Source organism: Rhinolophus sinicus, linkage group LG14 (assembly GCF_036562045.2).
Source record: "Rhinolophus sinicus isolate RSC01 linkage group LG14, ASM3656204v1, whole genome shotgun sequence".
In the NCBI taxonomy this organism is placed as follows: Eukaryota; Metazoa; Chordata; class Mammalia; order Chiroptera; family Rhinolophidae; genus Rhinolophus; species Rhinolophus sinicus.
In genome coordinates, this window is record NC_133763.1 from 24,491,895 (window position 1) to 24,519,367 (window position 27,473).

At 34.5% G+C, this 27,473-nt stretch overlaps 1 protein-coding gene across 4 annotated transcripts in view; it reads left to right on the top strand.

Annotated features, from left to right (window-relative positions):
* Positions 1-27,473, top strand: part of RB1CC1 (RB1 inducible coiled-coil 1) — an 83,188-nt gene that overhangs the window by 25,839 nt on the left and 29,876 nt on the right. For all 4 annotated transcript variants that reach the window (XM_019712559.2, XM_019712560.2, XM_019712562.2 and 1 more), the window contains exons 6-15: positions 2,125-2,327; positions 4,032-4,455; positions 8,907-9,077; positions 14,753-14,937; positions 15,102-15,288; positions 15,374-15,455; positions 15,731-15,792; positions 17,092-17,195; positions 17,610-17,736; positions 17,826-19,723. In XM_019712559.2, the coding sequence (XP_019568118.2) occupies positions 2,125-2,327; positions 4,032-4,455; positions 8,907-9,077; positions 14,753-14,937; positions 15,102-15,288; positions 15,374-15,455; positions 15,731-15,792; positions 17,092-17,195; positions 17,610-17,736; positions 17,826-19,723 (3,443 nt within the window). The remainder of the gene's footprint in view (positions 1-2,124; positions 2,328-4,031; positions 4,456-8,906; positions 9,078-14,752; positions 14,938-15,101; positions 15,289-15,373; positions 15,456-15,730; positions 15,793-17,091; positions 17,196-17,609; positions 17,737-17,825; positions 19,724-27,473) is intronic.

A 27,473-nucleotide genomic window follows, 5' to 3' on the forward strand; every position in this document is an offset into this window, starting at 1 on the left:
CATGATTTGTTCAACTTCTTTCCTAAATGATGCTATGCAGATAATGACTTCTGAACATTGCTTTCATCAATAAAGTACCTATGTTAGAATAGACACAGAGAGCTTAAAGAACTATTAAAACTGTGATTCTTTCCCCTGGATCCATATTTAGGTCCTAGAGGAAAACAAAGTTTCTTTCCAATGTATACTTCTTGTATTGCTTACAGTCTCCATGGATTGTTTGCCAGTTACTGGTTTTCCTTTTTTACTTGCTAGTATTTAACTATAATATCATCTCTAAGCTATCAGTGGTAAGACTCACTTTAGACCTGAAAATAATGCTATTCTTTAAAATAAACCAAACAACAGTATTTACCTTTTATAAAAATAAATCAATAAAATAATGAATTATTAGTTAATATTTACTTTTTTTAGTTTGTGAAACTACCCCATTTTTAACATAAAAAGAGAATAACCGCATCTCTCTGGAACATACTTAATAAGCATTAGAGTCAGAAATGCTTTTTGAGAAGCTAAAATTATTTTTAAAAACAAATTCTATAAACAGAATTTATATAATAGAGTCCTTTAGATTTGTTTTAGGATTATTAACAAAGGAAGAATTTTGATGTACAGATAAACTAGTAAAACTTTGGGCTATACTATTACATGCCATTTAAAAAGTAATAAAAGTTTGATTTGGTTGAAAAGTACAGATACTAAATATTAATAGAAAAATGTAATGTTAGAAAAATTAAAGAATGAACTACGATATATAATTTTAAGCGATTAGAGAAAAATCAAAAGAACAAATAAAAATTAAACAAAGGCATGATATTAAAACATTACATTGGAAAAATTAAAAAGATTGATAGACATAGAACAAGTAGGTAAATGTAAAAAAAAAATAAGTCAAATTGTGAAAAAGGTAAGTAAAATATGTATTTGCCTATTAATACAGGCTAAGTGATAACACTTCCAGGAGAATATAATAAAACATAATGATATATTAACCACTGTTTATAAGCAACATTGTTTACTATAGCTAAATGATGGAAACAACCGAAGTGTCCATCAGCGGATGAATGGATAATCAAAATGAGGTATATACATACAATGAAATATTATTTAGCCTTAAACAGGAAGGAAATTCTGATGTGAGATATAGCATGGATGAACCTTGAGGACAATATGCTAAGTGAAATAAGCCAAACACAAAAGGACAACTATTGTATGATCCTCATTATATGAGGTACCTAGAGTAGTCAAGTTCATAGAAATGAAAGTAGAATAGTGGTTACCAGCGGCTAGAGAGTGAGGGGAATGTTGAGTTAATTGTTTAATGGATACAGTTTCATTTTGGGAGGATGAAAAAGTTCTGGAGATGGATGGTGGTAATGGTTGCAAAGCGCTGTGAAGGACTTAATGCTACTGCACTGTACACTTAAAATGGGTTAAAATGGTAAATTTTATGTGTAATTTTACCACAATTTTAAAAATGGGAAGTTTTAATATATTTTTATCAGAAAGCTTCCCTGCATTACATACCCCTGTAACCCTTTTTAAAAATCTCTCACATATCTATAGGTCACTTATAATTGATGTTTTATATAATAGTATAAAAATAGAAAATTCACTTTATGAGTCCAGCACTCTGACTTTCAAATTTTATATTGTATATTGATCTTTCCATATCCTTATATTTCATACTTATAAATGCTACATAAATTTCATTTTATAGATATGGTATAAATAGTTTTTGATTGACATTGAGATTGTTTCCATTTCGTTTCATAGTATTGGAATAAAGAACCTTTTAGTATGCTTTATTTGTTTAAGCTCTTCTTGGATAAATTCCTAGAAGAGGAATGAATCACTGCCAGATGATAGATACCATTTTACTTTTGATAGTTATTTCTGAATTGCCCTCTGTAGATGTTCTACCAATATATGCTTCCAGCAGCAATGAATTCTCTTTGGCTACTATCATAACAAGCAGAAACAAGACAAACTAAAACATTCTCTTAACAATGCTTTCTTTAAAATGTGTTTAGAATGCACTCATGCATACATGTACATGTAAGTACATATATGGAAACGTGCACAGAAACATAACCTTCTTTTACTGTTTCTTTTCCAATATAGGAAATGTATGAAGTTGCCAAGAAGCTTAGCTCTTTCTGTGAAAGTCTGGTCCATGATGAACATCTTCAACACCAAGGCTGGGCTGCAATCATGGCTAATCTGGAGGACTGTTCAAATTCTTACCAAAAACTACTTTTCAAGTTTGAAAATATTTATTCAAATTATCTGCAATCCATAGAAGACATCAAGTTAAAACTTACTCAGTATGTGTGCCATTAAAATGGATCATAAGATGTTTGTTTAAAATGTCTTTGCAGTTTATCAGTAGTGTTAGTAACTAATATTTCTAATAGGCCATATGTTTATTATAATTGAAGTTCATTTTTTGAGACTTTCATGATGACTTTTATAACCTCTAAAATTATGGTCAGTTTTACCATATATTTTACAGATTCCCCACATTTCATTTTCTTGTGTTTTTCTTAAATTTTTTTTTTATTGGGGAAGGGGAACAGGACTTTATTGGGGAACAGTGTGCACTTCCAGGACTTTTTCCAAGTCATACTGTTGTCCTTTCAATCGTAGTTGTGGAGGGCGCAGCTCAGCTCCAGGTCCAGTTGCCGTTGTTAGTTGCAGGGGGTGCAGCCCACCATCCCTTGCTGGAGTCGAGGAAACGAACTGGCAGCCTTGTGGTTGAGAGCCCACTGGCCCATGTGGGAATCAAACCGGCAGCCTTCAGCATTAGGAGCATGCAGCTCCAACTGCCTGAGCCACTGGGCTGGCCCTCTTGTGTTGTTTTCTTGTAAAAGGCTCAAAATATGTTTGAAATCTTACACAAACCCAAGAATCTTTGCCTCCTGTCACCTGCTACCAAATTTCCAATAAAGTAAAGGTAAAATAAAAAAATAACACATCTAATGAAAATGGAAAAGTTCTCAAACATTAGACAATGAAGGAAAATTTCATTTTTCTTTTGAAATGTTGCCGTATGATATAGGCTTTCTAAGATAGAAAAAAGCTATTGTGTTCTAACTCTCATTTAGATGGTTTTCTGGTTCTTTGCATATAAGCACATCTGGTACCTATTGCTTCTTTGCTTCTTTTTAGAAAAGCCTAATGAATGTAAAAATATAGCAGTAATTCATGAATGTAGCCCTTTGTTGTATGTGTATATATTTTCAATTTTTTGTGTTCAGTTTTTTGGTTTGATTTTATTATTACCTTGAATTGGAGGGATATTCATTCATTCATTCATTCATTCAAGTGAAGTTTATAAAATGAAGTTTCTGTATTTTGTGGAATGAATCTTTAGAAGATTTTGGTCTTAAGTTGACAATGGGACAAATCTTGGGAAGGAAGGGAATGATTAAGATTAGAAATATCTTTTAAAAGTTTATATAAAAACATTTTCAAGTAACTGTTATTTAGAGTTCTCTTAGATATGTTAATGTGGGAGCCTGAATCATTTTATATATGTTTTTACAGAAGTCACATCATCAAAATTTTATCTTTTCCTCTTATCTTTTGACAATATACTTCTACCTGTCTGTTTATTTTCAGGGTGTGACAAATGTAAGAGTTACCTTAATCTTTATTAGGATTGTTAATTTTATCCCGTGCTTTCAGTATATCAAAAATACTTGACCGATTTAAAGATCAAAAATTATACTGTAAGGGACGGCTATAGTAAATTTGAATTTCTTATACCTTAGGGTTTGATTAAAAACCAGGTGTTCACTTGTTTGTGCTAAACTGGCAACCTTTACCTTAAAATAGAATTTAAATGTGTTGATACAAATCTATCTAACTAGGTTTCTTTTAAAGAACACCTCATAGATTGTATATGTATAACATAATAATAGGTGGTAATATTTGTGTGTGTAACAGTAAAATGCTAATCTTTCAAAATGCTAATCTCTAATTAGAACAGTCCTGTTATTTTACTGACAGATCTTTTGTATTTTAAGTTTAGGAACTGCGGTTTCAGTAATGGCCAAGATTCCGCTGTTGGAGTGCCTAACCAGACATAGTTACAGGGAATGTTTGGGAAGACTGGATTCTTTACCTGAACATGAAGGCTCAGAAAAGGCTGAAATGAAAACCTCCACTGAACTGGTGCTCTCTCCTGATATGCCTAGAACAACTAACAAATCTTTATTAACCTCATTTCACAAGTCAATGGAACATGTAGCCCCAGATACCGCAGATGCTGAAGGTGGAAAAGAAATTAAAGAATCTTGTCAGAGTACTGTCCAGCAGGATGAAACTGCAATAGATGCTAAAGAAGATCTGCCTTTTTTTAATGTTTCTTTGTTAGACTGGATAAATGTTCAGGATAGACCTAATGATGTAGAATCATTGGTCAGGAAGTGCTTTGATTCTATGAGCCGGGTAAGTATTCTTTGATATTTATTGTCATTTTATATATTTGAAATTATATTATTTATATAATGGCAGAATGAGTATTATGTTACAGTAGAAATAATGAGCCTTGGAGTGAGAGATAAAATTTTGTTATCTTTACGGTTAATTTTTTTTTTTTTAAAAACATCGGGAATGATTTACGTTCAATGAAATAAGCACGTTCTTGAGTGGTTAGTTCATGGAGTAACCACCACCCAAAAGAAGATGTTGAACATTTCCATCTACCAAAATATTCACGTGTGCCTCTTTGTAATCACTGTCCCTCCACAGGGAACCTGTTTTTGACTTTTAAAAGAAGAAATATGCAGTACTGCATGTGCCTGAGATATTTTAAAATTCAGAACTTAGACATTGTTTTTATTTGTATTTTGTAATTATAGTGAGCCTGTGTCTTGGATTAAGTTCTCCCCCAAACACACTTACAAAAACTATAAACCTGGGGAACAAATAACTCTTCAAATCTGATACATACTTGAAATGATAGAAAATCTTTGAAGACAGAAAGGAAGTTGATGGGGCACATGTTTCTAGTGATGCAGAAATACAAAATATTTTGAAGGCTGCTGTTGTCTAAAGGTAATTGGCAGAATAGTTAAACTTTTCTAAAAGCGTTCTCAATTGAAAAAGAGTCTTCATCTTTGATTTTGAAAGAAAGGCAGCACATTATCTGGGATATCTGCAAAATAGCACAAATTTTACTTAAGTTATAGGACAGTAAAATAAAAAGCTTGTAAAAATAAATTCTAGGTTTCTTCTTAATTCTTTCAGTATCCATTCTCTTAATGACATCCTTTAGAGTACGCATTTCATTTTAACCATTTATTGTCATCAAAAAAAGCTTCACTTAAGACATTTGGTGGGGCAGGGGATTATAGTGCCAAAAAATGAGTGAAAACTAGTGTTTCTGTATAAACTTTTAACATTTTAGTAGCCTAAAAATTCCATCTATGATTGTGGAAAATCAACGACATGATTGTGATTAGATTTATTAAGGTATCTTTTTTTATAATTCTGCATGAGTCAGAGAATAGGCTACAGACTGAGGAGAACTACTGTTTTAAAGGACTTGAAATTGATTTTGTGTTTGCATATTTAAATGAAATTTAGCAGGGCCATAAGTTTTACTCACTTTGTGTAACAAGAAGGAAGAAACAATAATACTTTTTTGTCTTGATGAAAATTCACAGGAATTTGTACCTACAGAAAACAGAAGTTAGCTGTATATAGTATTTTTACTAGGGGATCACATATTGACCTCTCAGAGGTTAATGGTTACTTTCATAGGACACAGCAACAATGTTTGAAGACTGTGATTTTACATGGCTATTTCATTGTGAAAGCAAAATACAAACAATTTCATTTGGTTATACTCACTTGTTATAAAATTAGTTAACATGGCTTAAAATAATGCCTATAATGTAGCACTTTCTTTAGTGGCACATGCCCATTCGATTAAAAAACATTTGCTCAAAAGTGAGGAAGATTGATTTTGTAGAATTTGCATATTTCAGCTTTTATTTTGCAGAATATGGGATGTACCACATAATATATAGCACTTTGCCATGATGTTTTTATTAGATTAATATTTTTCTCCTTTCAGTAGTTTTATGTATTTATTCTTGATGCCACTATTGTCATTTCTAAAGATTGGTTGAATTGAGTATGGGATTTCCCTCGCATCAGAGATGCTTTCTTTTCATCTCACATTGCATAGTTTTCCAAAACATACTAACCTACTTGATTACCTAACAGCAGTAATGCTATTTGCCAATGAATTTTAAAAAATGTATCATGGTTTGATATTCTTCTGTAAAATAATTTTTTTTTTTTTTTTTAATGGGGGATATTGGGGAACAGTGTGTTTCTCCAGGGCCCATCAGCTCCAAGTTGTTGTCTTTCCATCTAGTTGTGGAGGGCGCAGCTCAGCTCCAAAATACAGTCGCCATTTTCAATCTTTTGTTGCATGGGGCACAACCCACCATCCCATGTGGGAATTTAACCCAACTGAGCCATCCAGAAGCTCAGCAGCAGCTTGTTGTCTTCAATCTAGTTGTGGAGGGTGCAGCTCACTGGCCCATGTGGGAATCAAACTGGCAACCCTGTTCGGAGCTCGCACTCTAACCAACTGAGCCATCCAGCCGCCCCCCAAAGCAAATTCTTTTTAAAGCCATTTTTACAGACGAATCCCAGTTTTAGTAATATTTGTAACATGTATTTCCAACTGTCAAAATCATATATATCTTTTTAAAGAAATTAGTCAAGACATGGGTATTATGGAACTTGCACTAGATTTAGAATCATAAGGGCCCAAATCCTGGCACTGGCATTCATTTATTCTGTCATCCATAATGAGTCATTTGGATCCTCTGTTTTATATTTGTGTTGATTGATAGATGCTAATTTCACAAACTTTCGTTTTTCCACCCTCATATGTCAAGAAGAAATAAGAATTGTTGCTGCATTTTTGTATACTTATTTTCTTAGGTTGTAGTGTATCGAGTTAGAACAACTCTTGGATGTTCTCTTTCAGGTTGTACAACAAAAGGCAAACTGGTTTGCTGATGGTTAATAATTGGAGGCATGTACATTTAGTTCATTTCTCAGCTGTCCAGAATAATACCAGGATAATTTATTGAATCTTGTCTTAGTATTTCATACAGGAGACTTATGATCTTATTGGGATATTGTTTGCTTTATTGCAGTGGGGGTGGATTTAAAGGTAGGATGGGAAGAATGGAGAGGGTAAGAAAATTTTTACAGTTTCTTCTCTTGCAATACAATGATAATGTTAACCTTGCCCAAGTTGAAATTTTGAGTCTGTTCTAGTTGTCTCTTTTAGCCCTTTATCACAGTAATATACAACTAGTGTTTGGTTTGTACAATATTTTGGATTGAAATGTGTGCACATTGGACTCAGTTATCACAAAATTGAGAAAAGTGAGAAAATCTTCACATACACACAAGTTTTAGTTAATACAGTGCAGAGCAATTGCTGCCTATAAATAATGGCTCTGTTAACTTTTTTGGTGGTGTTAGAAATGTAACCTCTGATTAACTACGTTGGTTTCTTGATACTAACAATAGAATAGTTTAGTTTTAACTGCATTTGTATGTTCTCTGTGTACCAGACAATGTACATAAAACAACTTACTGTTATTTTATCTGTAGAGATCAGGAAAGCATCCTGAAGGAGGTGGTATTTGACTAGGACCCTTACAAAGAGGCAGAGATGGGCTTAAAAAGCTAGGCGGGACAATCAGGGTGAACAAAGGTTAGAGCTAGAGAAACACAGGGTTTGTCTGGATGTAACAGGGAATTCAATTTCAAAAGAAGGTAGGCCTGCAAGGATTTATTGATACCAGATCATTGAAGCTTTTGCATGGTTTTTGGATATTATTGTGGGCAGAAGGAAGCCATTTAGGGATTTCAACAGGAGACAACTATAATCAGTTATGAATAGAATATACCATTGTTGATATCCACATGGAGGTATTAGCAAGCAATCAGATACAATGGCTGAAAATTTATGAGAAGGATCAGGAATTAAAAAAGGGTTGGGAGATAGCTCCATAGAAGTTATACTGAAGTCATATAAGGAAAAGTAAAAATAAGCTAAGCACTAATTCTTTCTGGTTCGTCTATATTTATGGATTAGATAGGAAAAGGAGCAGATCAGGGTACTGTAAAGGAACCGTCAAAGTAATACCCAAAAGCTTCTAAAGTTTGGAAAAGATTGTCTTCAATGCTAGGTGTATAAAAGCCGCAAGTAAAATGAGGTCATTGGTGACCTTTGGCTGAATGGTTTTTATGGAGAGTGCATACAAAAAGACTGCCAGTGTGAAGTGTTTTTTCAAGGGAAAGAGGAAAGTATAGTTGATCCAATTCCCTGAGGACATAGAGACCAAGAATAAAGATTTATAGATGATGTAATACAGAATTGTACACCTGAAATCTATTTAATTTTACTAACAATTGTAACCCAAATAAATTTAATAAAATTAAAAATAAAAAAAAAGATTTCTTCAGGAGGGAGATAAGCTGAAGATGTTATGTTTTTGAGGGAAGTTGGATTGAGACCGTTAATGACCAAAGGATGTATTTTTATTTTTAACTCTGCTTTACTTTGTAAGACCTTGAAAAATAACATTTTCTTTGGGATATTGAGACTTGAATAATTTGTGACATTGATAGGTGTAATTCCTGGAACTGTATTCCTAATTATGTATTCTAATATAACCATTAATAATTCTGTTTTATTAACATAATTGTCTTGTTCTTGACCTTCTTGTGAAAAGATAACATAGGTTTCCCTTCTTTTTTGCTTTTCTATATTTTTCTCTGAAGCTATTATCAAAATAGTATGAAATATATTTTAAACTACTTGCACATTTATTCATGTGTGTGTCCTTGTCATTTAGCTCGATCCAAGGATTATTCGACCATTTATAGTAGAATGCCGTCAAACTATTGCCAAACTTGATAATCAGAATATGAAAGCCATTAAAGGACTTGAAGATCGGCTGTATGCTCTGGATCAGATGATTGCTAGCTGTGGACGCCTGGTGAATGAGCAGAAAGAACTTGCTCAGGTGCTTATTTCAAACTTCTCTCAGGAAAAGGAATTGGTACCTTTTATATACAAGTGTTTTCTGTGCAATATCAATTTGGTATGCTCCATGTTTTCACTTCATCCTTGAATATTGTTAATGCAGTATACTTTTCCCATGTAGTTAAAGAAGGCATGTCGTTATTATGATAAACTGAGCTGAGGCTGTTTTAGATGACAACTGAAAACGCTTTGAGCAGCTAGGGAAAAAACGTGTTGAAAGGACATGCTAAAGCAGTCATTGTACTAAACATTTGAGTACCTCCTGCTCCCCTCTCAAAAAAACTAAAAGAGAAACAAAAGAATAAATGAAATTTATAAAGGACAGAAGGAAAATAGAAATCTTACAGAATTTACTAATGCTTAGGTTTTTGGTCTAATTTAGTGCAATGTTCCAAGAACTGTGTTGTCAAATCAGATTTACAACCAAAAGAAGGTGATGGAATTGCAAAGAAGGTTTAACCTTTTCTCCCACAGTAGTGACTTTGTTTAGTTCATGACTGCTTTGTCCTCTCTACCCATCCTGCAAAAACTCTAGGAAACAGCAAAAGAGTTGATTTTCACAGCTGCTTTTCTAGTTTAACTTTCCTCTGCCAGGGTTTTCCCTGTACCTGTGTTCTTTCATTAAAACATATGAATAACCATTTTAGTGGGTACAAATGTATGGTTTCCTAATTGAATTCATTTTGTAATTTCCAGACTCTCTCCTTTTTTCTCTTGATTTTGGATCCAGCCACCTTACTGTGAGCTGAATTTCTTTATCTTGTCTTTTTGCACTGACTGGATGACCAGTACAGTGCTGAGTAATCACAATAATGTGTGTCCTTGTTTAATTCCTGATTTATATAGAAAGTAGCCAACATGTGACCATAATAATGTTTGTAGTATTGTTTTTTTAACTTGTTTAGTAGAAACCCTTTACTAAGCAGATTAACAGTTTTACATTCTACTTCTAATCTTGAATCATCCTTGGATTCTTGGAATAAATTTAATGTCAGATCATACTGTCTTTTTTATGGATTTCTGGATTTATATTAACATTGGCAAACAAAATTATATTGACTTGTGTATGTTTTTCATTTGTTACGTATTTGTCAAATTTTGGCATTGGGTTTATGATGGCCTCAAAATAAGTTGAGAAATCTTTTAATTGGAACATTTAATCCACTTATATACGGTAATTATTGAATATTTGTCTTTAACCATTTCTGATTTTTCTTCTTTTTTTTTTTCAATTCTATGTTCTTTTTTTCCTCTGCTTTTGCCTTTTGGATTATTTTTTAATTTTTAATTTTATTTTATTTTTAATGTTTATTAGCTTTTTTCCCTCCTACATAATATTTGCTGTATTAAAGACTAGTATACATTAAAATATCCCTTAGTATTTCCTTTTAGTGGCAAATTCAGTTTTTGTCATTTGAAAATTTCCATAAATCATCTTTATATCTGAAGGATAGTTTCCTGACATAGACTTCTAGGCTGTTAGAGATTTGCTTTTAGCACTGTACCTTTGGTTTGTTTTTTTTAGGAGTTTTACTACTATATGACAAGGTGTGGCTTTCTTTGTATTTCTCCTGTGTTGGGCTTGTAGTACTACTTGAATGTAGTACTACTGTGGCTTAATGACTTAAATGATTTGGGAACATTCCTAATCAGTTTCTCTTCAAATCTTGCCTTTGTCTTACTCTTTCCCTTCTTTATTGATTCCAATTATACATATATTAGATCTTTCACCTTGCCCTTTCCATTTACCCTTGTTTTCTGTATATATCATCATATCTGTTTCATTTCAGATACTTTCTTTTGACCTGATAGTTCAGATTAATTTTCAGATTCTTTTTCAGCTTTGAATAGCTGTTAAATCTGTATATTGATTTCATATTTTTGTTCTTTATTTTTAACTCTACCTTTTCAATTTGGTTCTTTTATATAGTTTAAAATTACCAAGGTTCAGTCTTACCTCTTTGATCACATTAAGCATATAGTTATTTAAAGTCTATGTCTGTTCACTCCATTACCTGTGCCTATTTATCTATGTATATTTTCTCGTTTCTCATAGTTTTAATTGATGTGATCTTGACTTTTCATGTGCCTAATTAGTTTTGATAAGACAAATCAAATATGAAGCCTAGGTTAACATTTTCTTTTAGAGAGAATTTGTTTGCTTTGGGCATTTGCAGGGACAACTGCAATCTTAGATCACCTTAATCCAGTTTCAGAGATTTAGGTGATTGGAAGTTGTTCTTCCAGTCCTTGTGATGGCCAGTCTACTTTTGTAAACTCTGTTTCCTGGAATATAGCTTTTTGGAGGTACTAATGCAAAGTGTGTTCCATTGTCATTTTCCTTGGCTGGCACTGATGTGATTTTTTTTTTAATTTCCTATCTCCATGGGAAACTACCAGAAGGATTGCTGATCTTATTCTTAGCCTTGGCTCCTCTTCAGGAATCAGCAGTTGTCTCTAGGGCAAAGCACCTCTAGTTGCCTAACCTTACCTCTCTAGGTTTCCTCCTAGATCCTGGCCCCTTCACTGTGTTTTACTATTTCACTGCTTTCTTAGATCTCCATTAACTAATGCAACAGGAAGCTTAGTCTGCATTACCATTACATTATAGTCTACCATGACTAGAGACAACTCCGAATTCCTGATGTTTCACTTCTTCTCCAGTGTCATTCTCTTTAACTCTCCATAGAACGAATCAAACAATTTATTTAACTGTACTTTCTTTGATGATGATTTAGGTTTTCGTTTTTCCTTATTACAAATGTTGTTGTAATATCCCAATACATCTATTTTTATGTGCCTGTTCTGGTATTTAGGCAAAATCTCCAATAATGGAATTGCTGGACCTAGGGTATTTGTGCATTTTAAATATTAATTAGTAATGTTATAATACCACCCATAAAGGAAAAATCAACACTCCTAGTAATTAATGAGGAGAACAGTTCCCTTTTATCAATGTTTGCCTTTTATTTTCTCTGCTTTGTCATTTGCCAACTTCCCTTTAGCCTAATATTTTTGTAAGAATTTATTTTATATAGTCTGGGTAATTCTTTTTGTATTATAAAAGTGGTAAGATTGCTATACAGAAATTTTAAATTTTGATGTAGTTAAATATATGTAGTTATTTGCATGCCTTTAACATCTCCAGATTTCTATATAACTGTTTCTAAGATTGAATAAACCAGGAGTTCCAATTCTCTTATCTTAGGTATTTTCTTTCTTTCTTTCATTCTTTCTTTCTTTCTTTCTCCTTCCTTCCTTCCTCCTCCCTCCCTCCTCCCTCCTCCCTCCCTCCTCCTCCTCCCTCCCTCCTCCCTCCCTCCCTCCCTCCCTCCCTCCCTCCCCTTCTTTTTCTTTCTTTTTCTTTGCTCCTGAAAATCTCTTGTTTTAAAAAAAATATTGCTAATGTTTCTACTACAATTGGGCAGATACATTGAATGGATTTACATTTGGTTGCATTAAAATCTATTTCTGATGTCATCCTCAAGTATGCAGTGGATTCAGCAAATGAAGCTTTGTCATATAATGTAGTCATTTCTTTGGGAGAGTAGTTGCTGTGACAAAGGGAGTAATAGTACTTTTTCATATTCTCAAAGTAATAAAAGAAGCATTTATTTTGGACTTGAGCCTTTATTGTTTGCTTTTCAGGTCTTGACCCTTAAACCTTCTGGAAACCAAAATGAAATAAAATTTAATGGACATCCCTTATACTGTTCATGTGAAAATTAAAAAAACTAATTCTTGATGTCATGATCATAGAAGAATGCTGTCTAAACATCTTCTCTCCCCCTAATTTATTTGCAGCTTTTGCTAATGTTTTAAACTGCAGTGGTAGCTCATAGAATTTAACTTTTAGAACACTTTATTCTAAGTGGAGATAATATTCTTAATTTTTAAAAAGATTTTTCTCCCTGAAGTAGTATAGTCATTTTAGACATTAAGAGGCAATTAAATACTTGTTTAATTATTCTTCAGTTAATACTTCTTGGTGTCCCATGTACTTCTTAATATGAGTGTGTTTAGAAATTATCTTGATTAGCTGGTTACACACCGGGAGCAAAATTGTAAAATAGAGGAAATTGAGGCCCTAGGTAGATGGATTTCAAGTGGGCTTGCCTGAGTGAATCTGACTGTGAGAGAAATGGGGTATAATAAGATTATTTTCAAGGCATTCATGAGAGACAGGAGATACCCTGTTGAAGTTAGGTGGTATGTGGTCACTGGAACAACTTTTCACTCATCTTTACTTGTTTGGTTGCCAGTGGATTTACAGAGGCAAGGTTTTTATCTGAAACACCATTTCAGTAGGCATGCCTTTTCTGTTCCTGCAGTCTTGATCATATCCAGTATATTATGTCTTAGCATGCTGTTACAAATGTGCTTTTGGAAATCCTTTATTAATGGTCTAGAATTTAGATTTGAGGATTGATTCTATACTTTTCTTGGGTTCAGTAAAAAGTAATTGAAACCTATTAAGACTTTGACAAAGGAGATAGAAGCAGTATGTTATTTTTAAATAGATTAAATTAAAGTATAGCAACAGTTGGTCGTATAGCATCTTGAAAAAAAAAGATATAAAGCTACTATTGAAATTGTCTTATTTTCATATATTCAACCATTTTGACTTTTCAGTATACATCATTTAAATATTTACATAATATTTAGAAAAACTTGAAACAGAAAGAACTACTAGAAAGTAGGAAGACACACTTGCTGTCCTTTGCTGATCAATGTGGTTAAATCCCTAGAAAGATAATGATTTACAGTAACAAGTATGTCAGTCAGATGGATGTACAAATCCTGAAACTTTCTATAGCATGTTAATTATTTAGTAAATAGAATAGGAAAAAACATCTATAAGCACAATAAAAATACTTAATAACCTCAAGAGGTTATCAAAGAAGTTATAACCTCTTTGGACATTTTTTTAAGTATATGCTGTTGGGTTTTCATTTGGCTGGTTGTGTGAATAAAAGAAGACTTTAAATATAGCACATTTGTCTAAATTTATATAACCTAAATACATTCCCTACTTAACAAAATAATGCAAAGTTTACCTATGAAAATAAGGGTAGCTAAGAAAAAGTATATATTTTTCCGACCACATAATAAAACGTACTGTAAAATTAGACTTTAGTCATTATTCTGAAGAAAACAAAATATACATATATGTCAGTGGAACAAAATATAGTCTAGAAAAGAAAAGAGAAGAATGACTTTTCAATAAAGTGCAATGTCAGTTGATTGTTTTTTATTTGGGGAAGTATACAACAAACCATTGAATATCATTGGCCAAGATTAAATTATTCTTTTTCATGGCTTAAAATCATTGACCACGTTTTACTTACTATCATGCTCTGACTGACACATATGTTGTTCTAATTTGGCTTTTAAATGTGTCCTTGGATAAGTTACTTTATTTTCTTGGGTTTTATTTTTTTCCTAGCACAATGGGACAGAATTAGATGAGCATAGATTTCTTCAAAACTGAACCTTTTGCTATGACCACATCTACCACATTGAGAAAGAGTAGATTTTAAATTCTTGTTTGAAAGTAGAAGAGTTCTTGTTTAACATAAAGATTTTCCTTCTAAATGAATGTTCATGTTTCTCATGAAACAAAGTTAATACCCTTTAAAATATTTTCTCTCAAAGGGATTTTTAGCTAATCAGATGAGAGCTGAAAACTTGAAGGATGCATCTGTATTACCTGACTTATGCCTAAGTCATGCAAATCAGTTGATGATTATGTTGCAAAATCATAGAAAACTATTGGATATTAAACAGAAGTGTACCACTGCCAAACAAGAACTAGCAACTAACCTACATGTCAGACTGAAGTAAGTGATTCTATTATCTCTAATTTAGGATGTTTAGAGTTGATGTTTTTTAATTTCTTCCAAGTGATGGAATATTTTTCTCTTATCACTATGTTGAAATACTTGATTGATTAACTTGGGATTAGATTTTTTTATAGTTTGTATGTCTCAATTTCATTCTTTAGGTGGTGTTGCTTTGTAATGCTTCATGCTGATCAAGATGGAGAGAAATTGCAAGCTTTGCTCCGCCTCGTAATAGAGCTGTTAGAAAGAGTCAAAATTGTTGAAGCTCTTAGTACAGTTCCTCAGATGTACTGCTTAGCTGTTGTTGAGGTTGTAAGGAGAAAAATGTTCATAAAACACTACAGAGAGGTATGCAAGTTGAAGTCTATGTTAATTGTGTTGTGAGTTTTAATGAATTGCTGCGTGATAGTAACGTAAGATTTCCTCCTCTTAGTGGGCTGGTGCTTTAGTCAAAGATGGAAAGCAATTATATGAAGCTGAAAAGTCAAAAAGGGAATCCTTTGGAAAATTATTTAGTAAGTGTTCTTCATTAATAACTTAAATTTATCTTTTAAATAAAAATGTTTTTATAGATATGAATGTAGCATTATATAGCATTCGTGTGATTTGAATTACCATTGAAATCTATAGATGCATGTTCCTCTCTAGAGTTGAATACATAGTTAAATTTTAAATATGAAGAATTGTCAGAATTTTTTTCAAAAACCAAAGGAGTTGTTTTATTTTAATTTTTTTTGTTTTACTCTAAGCAAAGTTGTAAAATAACCGTATTGTTAATTTCTTTACACAGGGAAGTCTTTTTTAAGAAATCGTCTATTTAGAGGATTGGACTCCTGGCCCCCATCCTTTTGTGTATGTATTTCCTAACCATAACTAAATTCTGTATGTTCAAACCTTTATTTCATAAATAGAGATAGTTATCAAATTTTTTTATCAACATAAAAATGTTTTTGGCTTTAAAAAAGCCAGTTATAAAGCCTTAAGATATATTCATAGTTTTTAATCATGTCTTCATAACAAAGGCGGATAAGTCTTACTACACTATTCAGATTGATAGGAATAGATTTTCTATTTCTTATTTTGTCTTTCTCTTTCTCTGTTTCTTTACCTTTTCCCTCCCTCTTTCCTTTCCCCTCTGCCTTTTTCTACTGTCCTCTCCCATTTCCTTCCCCTTTTCATTCTCTTACTCTCTTACCCACCCACCCACCAGCTTTCTTTTGTTCATGTTTTGACAAATCAGACAGGGTGACTCTTCTGGTAACCTTTATTGAAACCATGAAAAATAAGTTTGGTATATTTCTAAACCAGATTCTACAGTCAAAGAAGTTTAGGAAATGCTGTAGGTTTGTTTATTTATTTGTTTGTTTGTCTGTTTTTCTCCTTAGACATACTGCTTAGCTAGTAAACATGTTTCTGTACTGCAGGATTTCTTAGGACTTTAAATGTGTGTATTTTTTAAAATGGCTAAGAATGACTGATGTAATATATCTGGGAAACCCTATCTAATGAAGAGCATCTTGGCATTTCTAAATCTGCTTAATAATCAAAAACAATTGGAGTTACTTTAAAAGGTGCATTTCTTGGCAGTATTATAAAGAAATGGTAGGACTTACCAGATAATTTTTATTCAGAGAAGCTGAAATTCACTAAGAGCTTATATTTTAGAAAATGGGAAGGTCAAGTGAAAAGGCAAGGAACGAAGTGTTACATGGGAAAAAATTATTTTTACCATGTTAAAACAACAAGGCATGCTAATAGATAATAGGAGTAGATACAGGGCTAGGGCTAGAAAGATCTACCTGATCATGCAATAGGTCAAGGAAAAATTTGGGAATAGTTTATGTACTAGTGAAACATTATTCCATTAATGTTGATGGGAATGCTAGAATTCCCATAAAAAGATGCTGAAAACAGTGAAGGGCAGGAGCAAGCACATTAGTTGATCATCAACAGCTTGTGTCCCAGTTAGTTAAGACTCAGAAAAATAGTATCCCATGTTATTGAATTTTTAATGTAATTTTATTCTATTAAGTGTGAGTAGATCACTTAAAACATTTTTGCTTATTTGTTACACTGAATTTAATTACAGTAAGAAACCACTTATAAATTTGTCCTTTATATTTTTTTGTAAATTATTATTTTTTTGTACAGACACAGAAGCCTCGAAAGTTTGACTGTGAACTTCCAGATATTTCATTAAAAGATTTACAGTTTCTGCAGTCATTTTGTCCTTCAGAAGTTCAACCATTCCTCAGGTAAATATCATTAGTATTTTTAACTTTAGATGTCACCTTGTAATGTTCTCATTATTCTGGAGCTATGGAACGTATGAGCGCTCTGAGGAGATAACAGAATAGAGAACTATTTTATGGTAGACTAGGTCTCCTGTGGCTGCTTTGGGAAACATCTGGGGAATATAAAAATGACCAGAAAATAAAGAAATGAATGTCTTACATACAACTTTTTTTCTAGTAGTTACTCTGACTTTGTATACTGTGAAAGATTTCTAATTTATCATGTTAATGATTATATCTTTGGCTATTCCTGATATTGATTGAAAGAGAATGATAATGCAGTAGTTATTCTTGACATCATTAAAATATTTGGTTGTACTTGTTTTTGTCTTTGGTAAGAAATCAAAAATCTAATTTGGTTACATTCTATTTCAGGGTTCCCTTACTTTGTGACTTTGAACCTCTACACCAGCATGTACTTGCTCTACATAATTTGGTAAAAGCAGCACAAAGTTTGGATGAAATGTCACAGACCATTACAGATCTACTGAGTGAACAAAAGGCAAATTAAGTTCTTTCAAATGATTCACTTTTTTACTGTAAAATGTTTATGTTGCTACAGCTGTTTAAGCCTGTCCCTGTCTTTTCCAGGCATCTACGAGTCAGACATCCCCACAGTCGGCTTCCTCACCAAGAATAGAAAGTGCAACAGGAATTACAACTACTACCTCACCAAGAACTCCTCCTCCATTCACTGTTCAGGATCCCTTATGTCCTGCAGTATGTCCCCTAGAAGAATTGTCTCCAGATAGCATTGATGCACATACATTTGATTTTGAAACTATTCCCCATCCAAACATAGAACAGACTATTCAGCAAGTTTCATTAGACTTGGATTCATTAGCAGAAAGTCCTGAATCAGATTTTATGTCTGCTGTGAATGAATTTGTAATAGAAGAAAATTTATCTCCTAACGTTATAAGTGATCCACAAAGTCCAGAAATGATGGTGGAATCACTTTATTCATCAGTTATCAATGCAATAGACAGTAGACGTATGCAGGATACAAATATGTATGGTAAAAAGGATTCAGGAGATCATGTTTCTCTAAAAGTCCAATTGGAAAAATGTAGGGTTGTTGCCCAAGACTCACAATTCACTATACAAACCATCAAGGAGGACCTTTGCCACTTCAGAACATATGTACAAAAAGAGCAGTGTGACTTCTCAAATTCTTTAAAATGTACAGCAATAGAAATAAGAGACATTATTGAAAAGGTAAAGTGTTCTTTGGAAATAACACTAAATGAAAAACATCAAAAAGAACTACAGTCTTTAAAAAGTGAATATGAAGGCAAACTTGATGCATTAATAAAAGAGAGTGAAGAAAATGAAAACAAAATTAAAAAACTTAGCGGAGACTTAGTATGCCTTGAGGAGGTTTTACAAAATAAAGATAATGAATTTGCTTTGGTTAAACATGAAAAAGAAGCTGTCATCTGTCTGCAGAATGAAAAGGACCAGAAGTTGTTAGAGATGGAAAATATAATGCACACTCAAAATTGTGAAATTAAGGAACTGAAGGAGTCTCGAGAGATGGTATTAGAAGACTTAAAGAAGCTCCATGTTGAAAATGATGAGAAGATCCAGGTGTTGAGGGCAGAACTTCAGAGCTTAGAAGAAAGTCATCTAAAGGAATTAGAGAATACTCTGTACGTCAGGCACACACAGGAGTTCGATAAAGTTATGACAGACCACAAAGTTTCTTTGGAGAAATTAAAAAATGAAAATCAACAAAAACTTGATCAGATACAAAAATCTCATGTCACAATTATCCAGGAGAAAGAACAACAGCTACAGGAGTTAAAACTCAAGGTTTCTGAGTTGTCAGACACAAGATGTAAGTTAGAGGTTGAACTTGCATTGAAGGAAGCAGAAACTGATGAAATAAAAATTTTGCTGGAAGAAAGCAGAGCCCAGCAGAAGGAGACCTTAAAATCTCTCCTTGAACAAGAGACTAAAGATTTGAGAACAGAGATAAGTAAACTAAACCAAAAGATTCAGGATAATAATGAAAATTATCAGGTAGGCTTAGCAGAGCTAAGAACTTTAATGACAATTGAAAAAGATCAGTGCATTTCAGAGTTAATTAGTAGACATGAAGAAGAATCTAAAGCGCTTAAAGCTGAATTAAACAAAGTAACATCATTGCATCACCAAGCATTTGAAATAGAAAGAAACCTGAAAGAAGAAATAGTTGAACTGCAGGGTAAATTGGACTCAGAGTTGCGTGCTCTTGAAAAACAAAAAGATGAAAAAATTACCCAACAAGAACAAGAGTATGAAGCTATTATCCAGAAACTTGAGAAAGACAGAGAAAAATTCATCATGAACCAGGAACAAGACAGACAACAGTTAATTCAGAAGCTTAATTGTGAAAAAGAAGAAGCTGTTCAGACTGCCCTGAAAGAATTTAAGTTGGAGAGAGAAGCTGTTGAGAAACAGTTATTAGAAAAAGTTAAACATCTTGAGAATCAAATAGCAAAAAGGTAAGAATTTCATCTATAATTATAAAATTAAAATACTGGTGATTCAAATTTCAATTTTGTGTGTAATCAATACCTTAATTTATTCATTTATCTTAGGTAAATGTATCAATTGATATATTTATGAAGTAAAAACTTTTACTTTTTAAATAGTTAACGTGTTTTGCAAAGTTTTGAAAATAACAGACTGCGTAAATCCATTAGTGATTTTTAAAAATGGATTAGTACAGTGGTACCTCAGTTTTCAAGCATAATCCATTCCAGAAGACCGTTCAAGTTCTGAGACATTTGAAAACCTAGGCCTGGTTTCCCATAGAAAGTAATGCAAAATGGATTAATCCATTCCAGACCTTTAAAGTCAACCCCTGAAACAGCAAATTTAGCATGAATTTTACTATAATGATACCATAGACCCATGAAATGATACACAATGAAAACAATAAACACAATATACTGTACTGAAAAGCAATAATAAATAAACACAATGTAAAAACAGTACTGTAGATGATAAAAATGAAAATGTAATTTTTTTCTTACCTACAATGATAGTCATGGTTTGGATGGAGGGTCTGCCTTCAATAATCAAAATAGGTGACTGTTCTCCAGGTATTCTGTGGTCCTCTTCCAGAATCACAATAGGTGACTGTTGTTCAGGTGTTCTGTAGCCCTCTTCCATAATCACTGTAGGTGACTCCTCTCCTGCCATTCCTTTCCTTGATTTGTTTACACCACTGACACCTGGTTTAGACTCACTGGATCTTTTCCTCACTAAAAAATTTTCAATTGACATTTGCTTTTTCCGATGTGTTAAAATTTGTCTAAAGTGAGACATAGCATTATCATTGAAAGTGTTAGTGGCCTGACAGCAGCTTTATCAGGGTGATATTTTTCAACAAAAATTTGCATTTCAACCCATTTTTGCACACATTTCTTTGATCAGTGAAGTAGAAACACTTTCTCTTCCCTCCTCCTCCAAAGACAATTCCTCAGTTGCCCCTGTTGCTGCTCCATCAGAATGTGTTGAAGTTCTTCTGTGGTGAGTTCAGTCTTGTGGTCCTGCACTAACTCCTCTACATCATCACTGCTCACTTCCAAGCACATGGACTTTCTCAGAGACACAACATCCTCAATAGGAGCATCCTCTTCAACATCCTCAAATACATGTTCAGGGACAGCGTCTGGCCACAGTCTCTTCCATGCTGACTTCATTGTTCTGTGAGACACATGCTTCCTGCTTTGTCTATGAGATGTAAGCAATGTTGGATATTGAAATGATTCTTCTAGTACTCTCTGAGGGTTAGCTCTGTGTCCATGGTCACCTCCAAGCACCTTTGGAACAGTGCTTTGGTATAAAGCTTCTTAAAATTAGATATGACCTGCTGGTCCTTGGGCTGGATGAGAGGAGTTGTACTGGAGGGCAAAACCTTTACGTTGATAAAACTGAACTCTTCCATCAACTTGTCCTCCAAGCCTGGGAGGTGAACTGGAGCATTATCCATAACAAGCAGGCACTTCATTGGAAGACTTTTATCTTGGAGGCTTTTTTTTATACTTGGCCCAAACTCTTCATGAATCCACTCAACAAAAAATTTCCTGGTTACCCAGGCTTTGCTGTTTGCCCTCCACATCACATGCAATTTGCTTTGTATGACACTCTTTTTCTTAAATACTCTGGGGTTCTCAGAGTGGTAGACTAGCTAAGCTTCAACTTAAAATCCACACTTGCATTTCCACAAAACAAAAGGGTTAGCCTGTCTTTCATGGGCTTGTGTCCTGGCAATGATTTCCTCTCCTTTGTTAGGTAGGTCCTCTTTGGCATTTTCTTCCAAAAGAGGCCTGTCTCACCTCAGTTGAAAACTTGTTGGGGAAGGAAATCCTCTGCCTCTACATAATCTTTAAATTCCTAGACAAATTGGTCGGTGTCTTCTTGGTTGGCACTGACAACTTCACCATGTTTCTTCACCTCATTGTGTATTCCACTTCTCCTCTTAAACTTTTCAAACCACCCTCTACTTGCCTTGAAAATATCACTGTCAGCACTTGTTCCAGGGGTGTTTTTGATGAGGTCAGCATACAAATGTAAAGCTTTTTCACAAATTGTGCTCTCAGAAATGCTGTCACCAGCCAACTTTTTCATTTATCCATCTGAAAAGTATATTTTCCACTTCTTTGATTGTCTGTGTTCTTTGTTTTGTAAGTGTTTTAACACCTCTTGCAACATTGGCTGCTTTAATGGCTTCTTTATTTTTTAAGATGGTACCAATTGTAGATTTGGCAATACCAAACTGTGTTGCCAGATCACATACACGGACACCACTTTCGTGTTTGGAAATAATTTCCTTCTTCACCTCTATTGTTGTTCCGTTAATGATTCTCTTGGCTTTGCAGCTTTTATCCGTTTCTCACAGCAAGGGGTGATTGGCAGAGGGCTCCTGAGATGACATGAACACAGATTGATTGCACACAGTCACAAAAACAAATTGGTTGCAAGAGGGCTACTTAGATTAGATGAACACAGATGATGCACTGGGTTCCACACAGTCACAAAAACAGATTGGTTGCAAGAGAGCTCCTGTGATTAGCTGAATACAGATTTATGCACTGGCTTCCCAATAGTCACAAAAATAAATCGATTACAAGAGTGCTCCTGAGATGAGATGAGCACAGATTGATTGCACACAAAAGAAGCCCAAATATCACCTCCATGTTGCGCGGATGCTCAGGACTTAACAGCCGACAGCTAGGCTTCAGGATTGCATGCAGCAGAAGCCTCATGACATGTTCGACTTCTGAGGCGTGTTGAAAACCAAAGCAATTACTTCCAGGTTTACGGCATTTGTAAACCGAAATGTTGGTCAACGGAGACGTTGGAAAACTGAGGTACTACTGTATTTTGGAAAGAAATGATTTTTTTTTTTAAATTTCAAATGTTCAGGGGCGTCTTTTTCCTTTTTTAATTTGTAAATTTTCTTTGGTTTGTTTGAAGTTTCTTTAACCAAATTCTTCAGTTGAAAATGGCTTATTTTCATTCTTTTTAAATTGTGTATGCGTGTATAAAAGATAACAGTTTCCTCTGAGGAGTGTTGAGTAAAGGCTAAATCCTAGACTGAGGCTATGTTAATCTCGTCATTGTTATTTTCTTGATATTACAATTTCAGTTATTTCCATGGTGGTTCAAAAGATAATGTTTTTAGAAATTTCAGATTTTATACAGTTGTCGGGTTTTTTGCAATTTTATTGTTACTGACTGATGTTACTACCTTCAGATCAGAGAAAATGGTCTTTCCTTTTTCTACTCTTTAAAATTTATTGAGTGGTTTTGTGGCCTAATAAATACTTTCTAGAACATTATCAATTCTATCATTAATTCTTCCAAGTGAATATACTTATAGGTACATGTACATTACATATTTTAACCTCTGTTTCTTACCTTAACACTTTTATACAGTCTCTTGTGATTGACTCTGCTGTGTAATATTTGTATATTGGTGTACAGTTAACCTCTTCTGTTTTGAAAACAGAAACTTTATGCATCTTGGGGGAGCTAGAGGATTTAATACAGGAATTAGAGCCTGCACGAATATTTACAGAGCTGGGGGAACTAAAGTTAAAGAAGTACCCACTGAAGGCCAGGAAAGCTCTTTGTGAAATATGAGGAAAACAGACACATACTTATAAGTATCCACCCAAGCTAATGGTTTCCTTGCTCTCTGGGAAGCTGCTGCAACATTCAAGAATATCTTCCAAGCCCCAGTAATGTGGCTTAATCTGTAGCACCCAGTAGGTAGTTCCCATTTACTTGACAGGAAGCTGCTGTGAAACTGCATCTGGATACAGCCACCTCTGGAGAGTAAACATGGGTTGCTTTTCTACTTTCCAAACCTTGCACCTGTTCTTTTCATTGGCAGACTTGAAGCTATAAAGGGTATTCTGGGAAATAGAGAATCTGCATTACAGTGCAGATGAGATTCTAAAAAATGGCTGAGAGCAAAGGCAAGATGGCAACTGACAGTTTCACACTGTACACCTTATTTTTTAAACTCCGTAATTTTACATATCTTTTTTATCCATATTGGACTTCCAAATAAAGACACTTAATAATGTCATGTTTCCGTCTTAATGTGATTTCAGTTTAAATCTGCCTCAGTTATCTTAACCTCTTCAAAAGGTGAGACTCAAATTTTTGTCAATTCTAGCCATCCTAGAGTGAACATACTGAGTAATGTTCATTCATCATTCTGCGTAGACACAACATCTCTTTGATATTCTGTGTCCCTAAAATGTACGGTTAACTACCATTATCACAACATATAATTACTATATTAGGTCGGTGCAAAAGTAACTGCGGTTTAAAAGGTTAAAAATAATTGCAAAAGCCACGATTATTTTTGCACCAACCTAATACTAGGGGAATGGGAAAACAGAAAAAAGATGAAACATTGATTAATATATAAAGGCTTCACTACTGTAGTCTTTATTTCTGTTACTAGCCTTGTGACTGGTAATTAGGTATTTACAGGTTCTTTCTGTGACCCACTCCATTTTCTACCTTAGACATTACCTCAGCTGATTTTACTTCTTGATCTGAGGGATGATTAATGATCCTTCCTGCAATACAATTGCTGTAGTTTTTCATTTGACTCTATCATTGGACACAGCATTGTCTCTTGACTCTATCAAGAGACACCCTAGGAAAGCCCCTGACTTCCAGTAATATTCCTCCTTACCTTCATTGTATAGGAGAAACTGTTTCCTATTGATAATTAAGTTCAATTATATCAATATATTCTGCAGCCTTCTTCTTTGCATGTTGGTTCAGTGGCATGAGGAGCCCTAATTAGCCAAGTCGTAGTTTAAGCTCCAGTTCAGTGGGACCTTGGTGGTATCTCCTAGTACAGGAATTCTCTTTAGGGGAACTAAATCTGCTCTAAATCAGCATGGCCCAGAATTATAGTGAACATGAAGCAAAATTTTTGCTAATGGCTCATGAGGTAATAGTTATTCAGTTTCTATCCTTGGTTCTCCAACCTATGTATGCTGTGGGAGAATTAATCTCACAAAGTAGTGTTTGGTTCAGAGTATGTGCTGCATTCTTTACCTTGCCATGCAAAATGTCAGCCGTTTGGTACTGTAACGGTTTTCAGTAGTTTGACCTACAATTGTATAGGTCACCTGCTTTAGGGATTGACATATGTGGTAAGATCAGTGACTTCCATGGGCATGAGGCCATGGCTACACATCTTTTACTATAAAATAAAATCCCTTCTTCAGAAGCAATTCTAGAGAAATACCACAGCGATGAATAAGGTATTTTGTTAAGTTCAGGAATGGTTATTTTCTGCAGAAATATTGTGGGTATGGGAGGTAAATCTAGATGGAGAATGATGGACTGTTTTTGTGAGGACAGATTATTGTTTTTTTCGTGATGGAAGTGGCCAAGTATAGCTGACCTGTCACCAGGTGGCTTATCTCCTAAGGGAGCACTGCAGTATCCGGGGCTCAGTGTTAGTTACTAAGTGTGTGGAAATCATGTTGCTGAGCCCATGCATAGCCTTACTTCCTGCCTCTGGACAATTTGTTCATTAGCATTTTGGATAGGACTGGTGTGGCTGCCTAAAGAATTTAACTGATATTCACAGAATGTTCAACTTGCCCATCTGATTATTATCAGGTGTCTTGCAGTGGGACATAATATACATACACATACACACACACACACACACACACACACACTCACTCACTCATACTGTATGCCCATTTCAAGAGGTTTATCCATATTTCCCTTCTGCAAATCTCCTTGTCACCAGATTTCAATCTAGTTCCTTTCAAATTCCTCACTATCCAGCCAAGCCTTTGGCTCTTCTCTATGAATCACTGTAGATCTATGCCCCTGGCTGTTTCTCCTCCTAGGCAACATGAAGTACACTGCTTGACATATTGCCACTGGGAAAATTTCCCTTCACTACTGTTTTTCAGGATCATTCCTCTGTGAGACTCTCAATACTTAAACTGTGCTTTTGAATAGTGTCAGTTTATTGTGCAGAATCTCAGGAAACCAGGTCTGCCAGGTTTTCCCCTGATAGTGAATGCCATAATTGTGATGAAGAGGAAGGAAGCAATGTAGCACCTTGGAAACCTGAACTTCTGTGCTGTTGAGACTTATTTGAGCTTCATCCTATATATACCACATCTACTTGATGATGGAATGCTGCCATGTACACCCAACTTCATAGGTTGATGAGTTAGACAATAACTACTTTAGGATGGGCAGCTTACGTCACATGGTAACTTGGAAGACCATGGTCAGTCTTTTAATCACTATATAGACCCAGTAGCAAGCCATTTCACAAGAGGTAAATAGTTATCTGCTTCAAAATCCTAAGGATCTCAACTGTGATTCTACTATGGAACTTGGCAAAAGTTCCATGCGATAATCCGTTTCTGCTACAGACACTTCAAGCATCTTCTGGAAAATATGGCCCAAGTGGTAGGGCAACTTGCATGTTAGTTTGTGGACCTTACACAGAACAGGCAGCCTTAAAGGTTATTTGTTAAATGAGTCATAGCAACGTACCCAAATGTACTACATAGTGTGTCCAAAATTCATACATGTTCACCTAGCTATAGCTTGTCCCTTCAGCTTAGAGGGAACATTTCATATACCCAGACTACTGGATACTTAGAAATTGTTCTGTGCTGTCAAACTCCTAAATTTTCATGGTCTTGCCCAGGTAAGCTCAGGTAGTTGCTACTTCCTATTTACTAGGTCTACGGAGCATATTGTCATAAATGTATTGAATTAGTGTGGTGTCTTAAGGAATAGCAAGAAGACCAATGTCCCTGCCAACAAGATTTTAACAGAGGACTAGAGAGTTGATATAATCCAGAGATAAGACAGTGAAAGTATATTGCTGTCCCTGTAGGCAAAGTCAAACTGTTTCTTGTGGTCTACACCAGAGGTTGGTAAACTGGCCTGTGGGAATCCAACCCACTGCTTGTTTTTGTCAGAGCTACTCGTATATTAGAATACAGAGATGCATAGTCCTTTACCTATTGCCTGCGCCTGCCTTTGGCATAGTTGAGTGTTGTGACAGAGATCATCATCTGGCTAACTTTTTACTGTTTGTCCCCTGCCCCCCATTCCCCCCCTCTGAAAGTTTGTTAACCCCTGGTCTACACTAATAGGAATAGAGGGGGAAGAAATCACCAATCCAGTAGCTACATGTCAGGTAGTGGTGGCCTTGTTGATTTGCTCCAGTAAAGAAGGCATATGTGAAATAGCAGATTTGCTGGAGTCACTACCTGATGAAATTTATCATAATCCATTACATGTTTTCTATAGGACACATACTTAAGTCAGATAAGAATGTGGTAGAAATCTCCCATGTCATTTGAAGTGAGAGTTTTAGGGATTCTACTTGGTTCTTTCTACCGTAATAGTCCTCTTTCTATGAGTAAGGGGATCCACAGGGATTCTCCAACAGTTGTTTTTATGTCTATTATATTGCAGATTCTGGATGTAAGGAGATATTGCTTACCCATGGTGAGGGGCCCACTGGCCCAAACTCCACTTCTCACTTGACTGTCAGTAATCTGGTGGACCACAGTGTCATTAGAACCCCCTCAGAGCTAATGTGCAGTAGTCCCTCCAAATTGGTTAATTACCTTCCCTGAATACATACTTGCCTAGAAAACCAAAGGTACTTTTGGTGAAGGCGAGAAAGAAGACTTAACAATATAAAATTTTGGCATT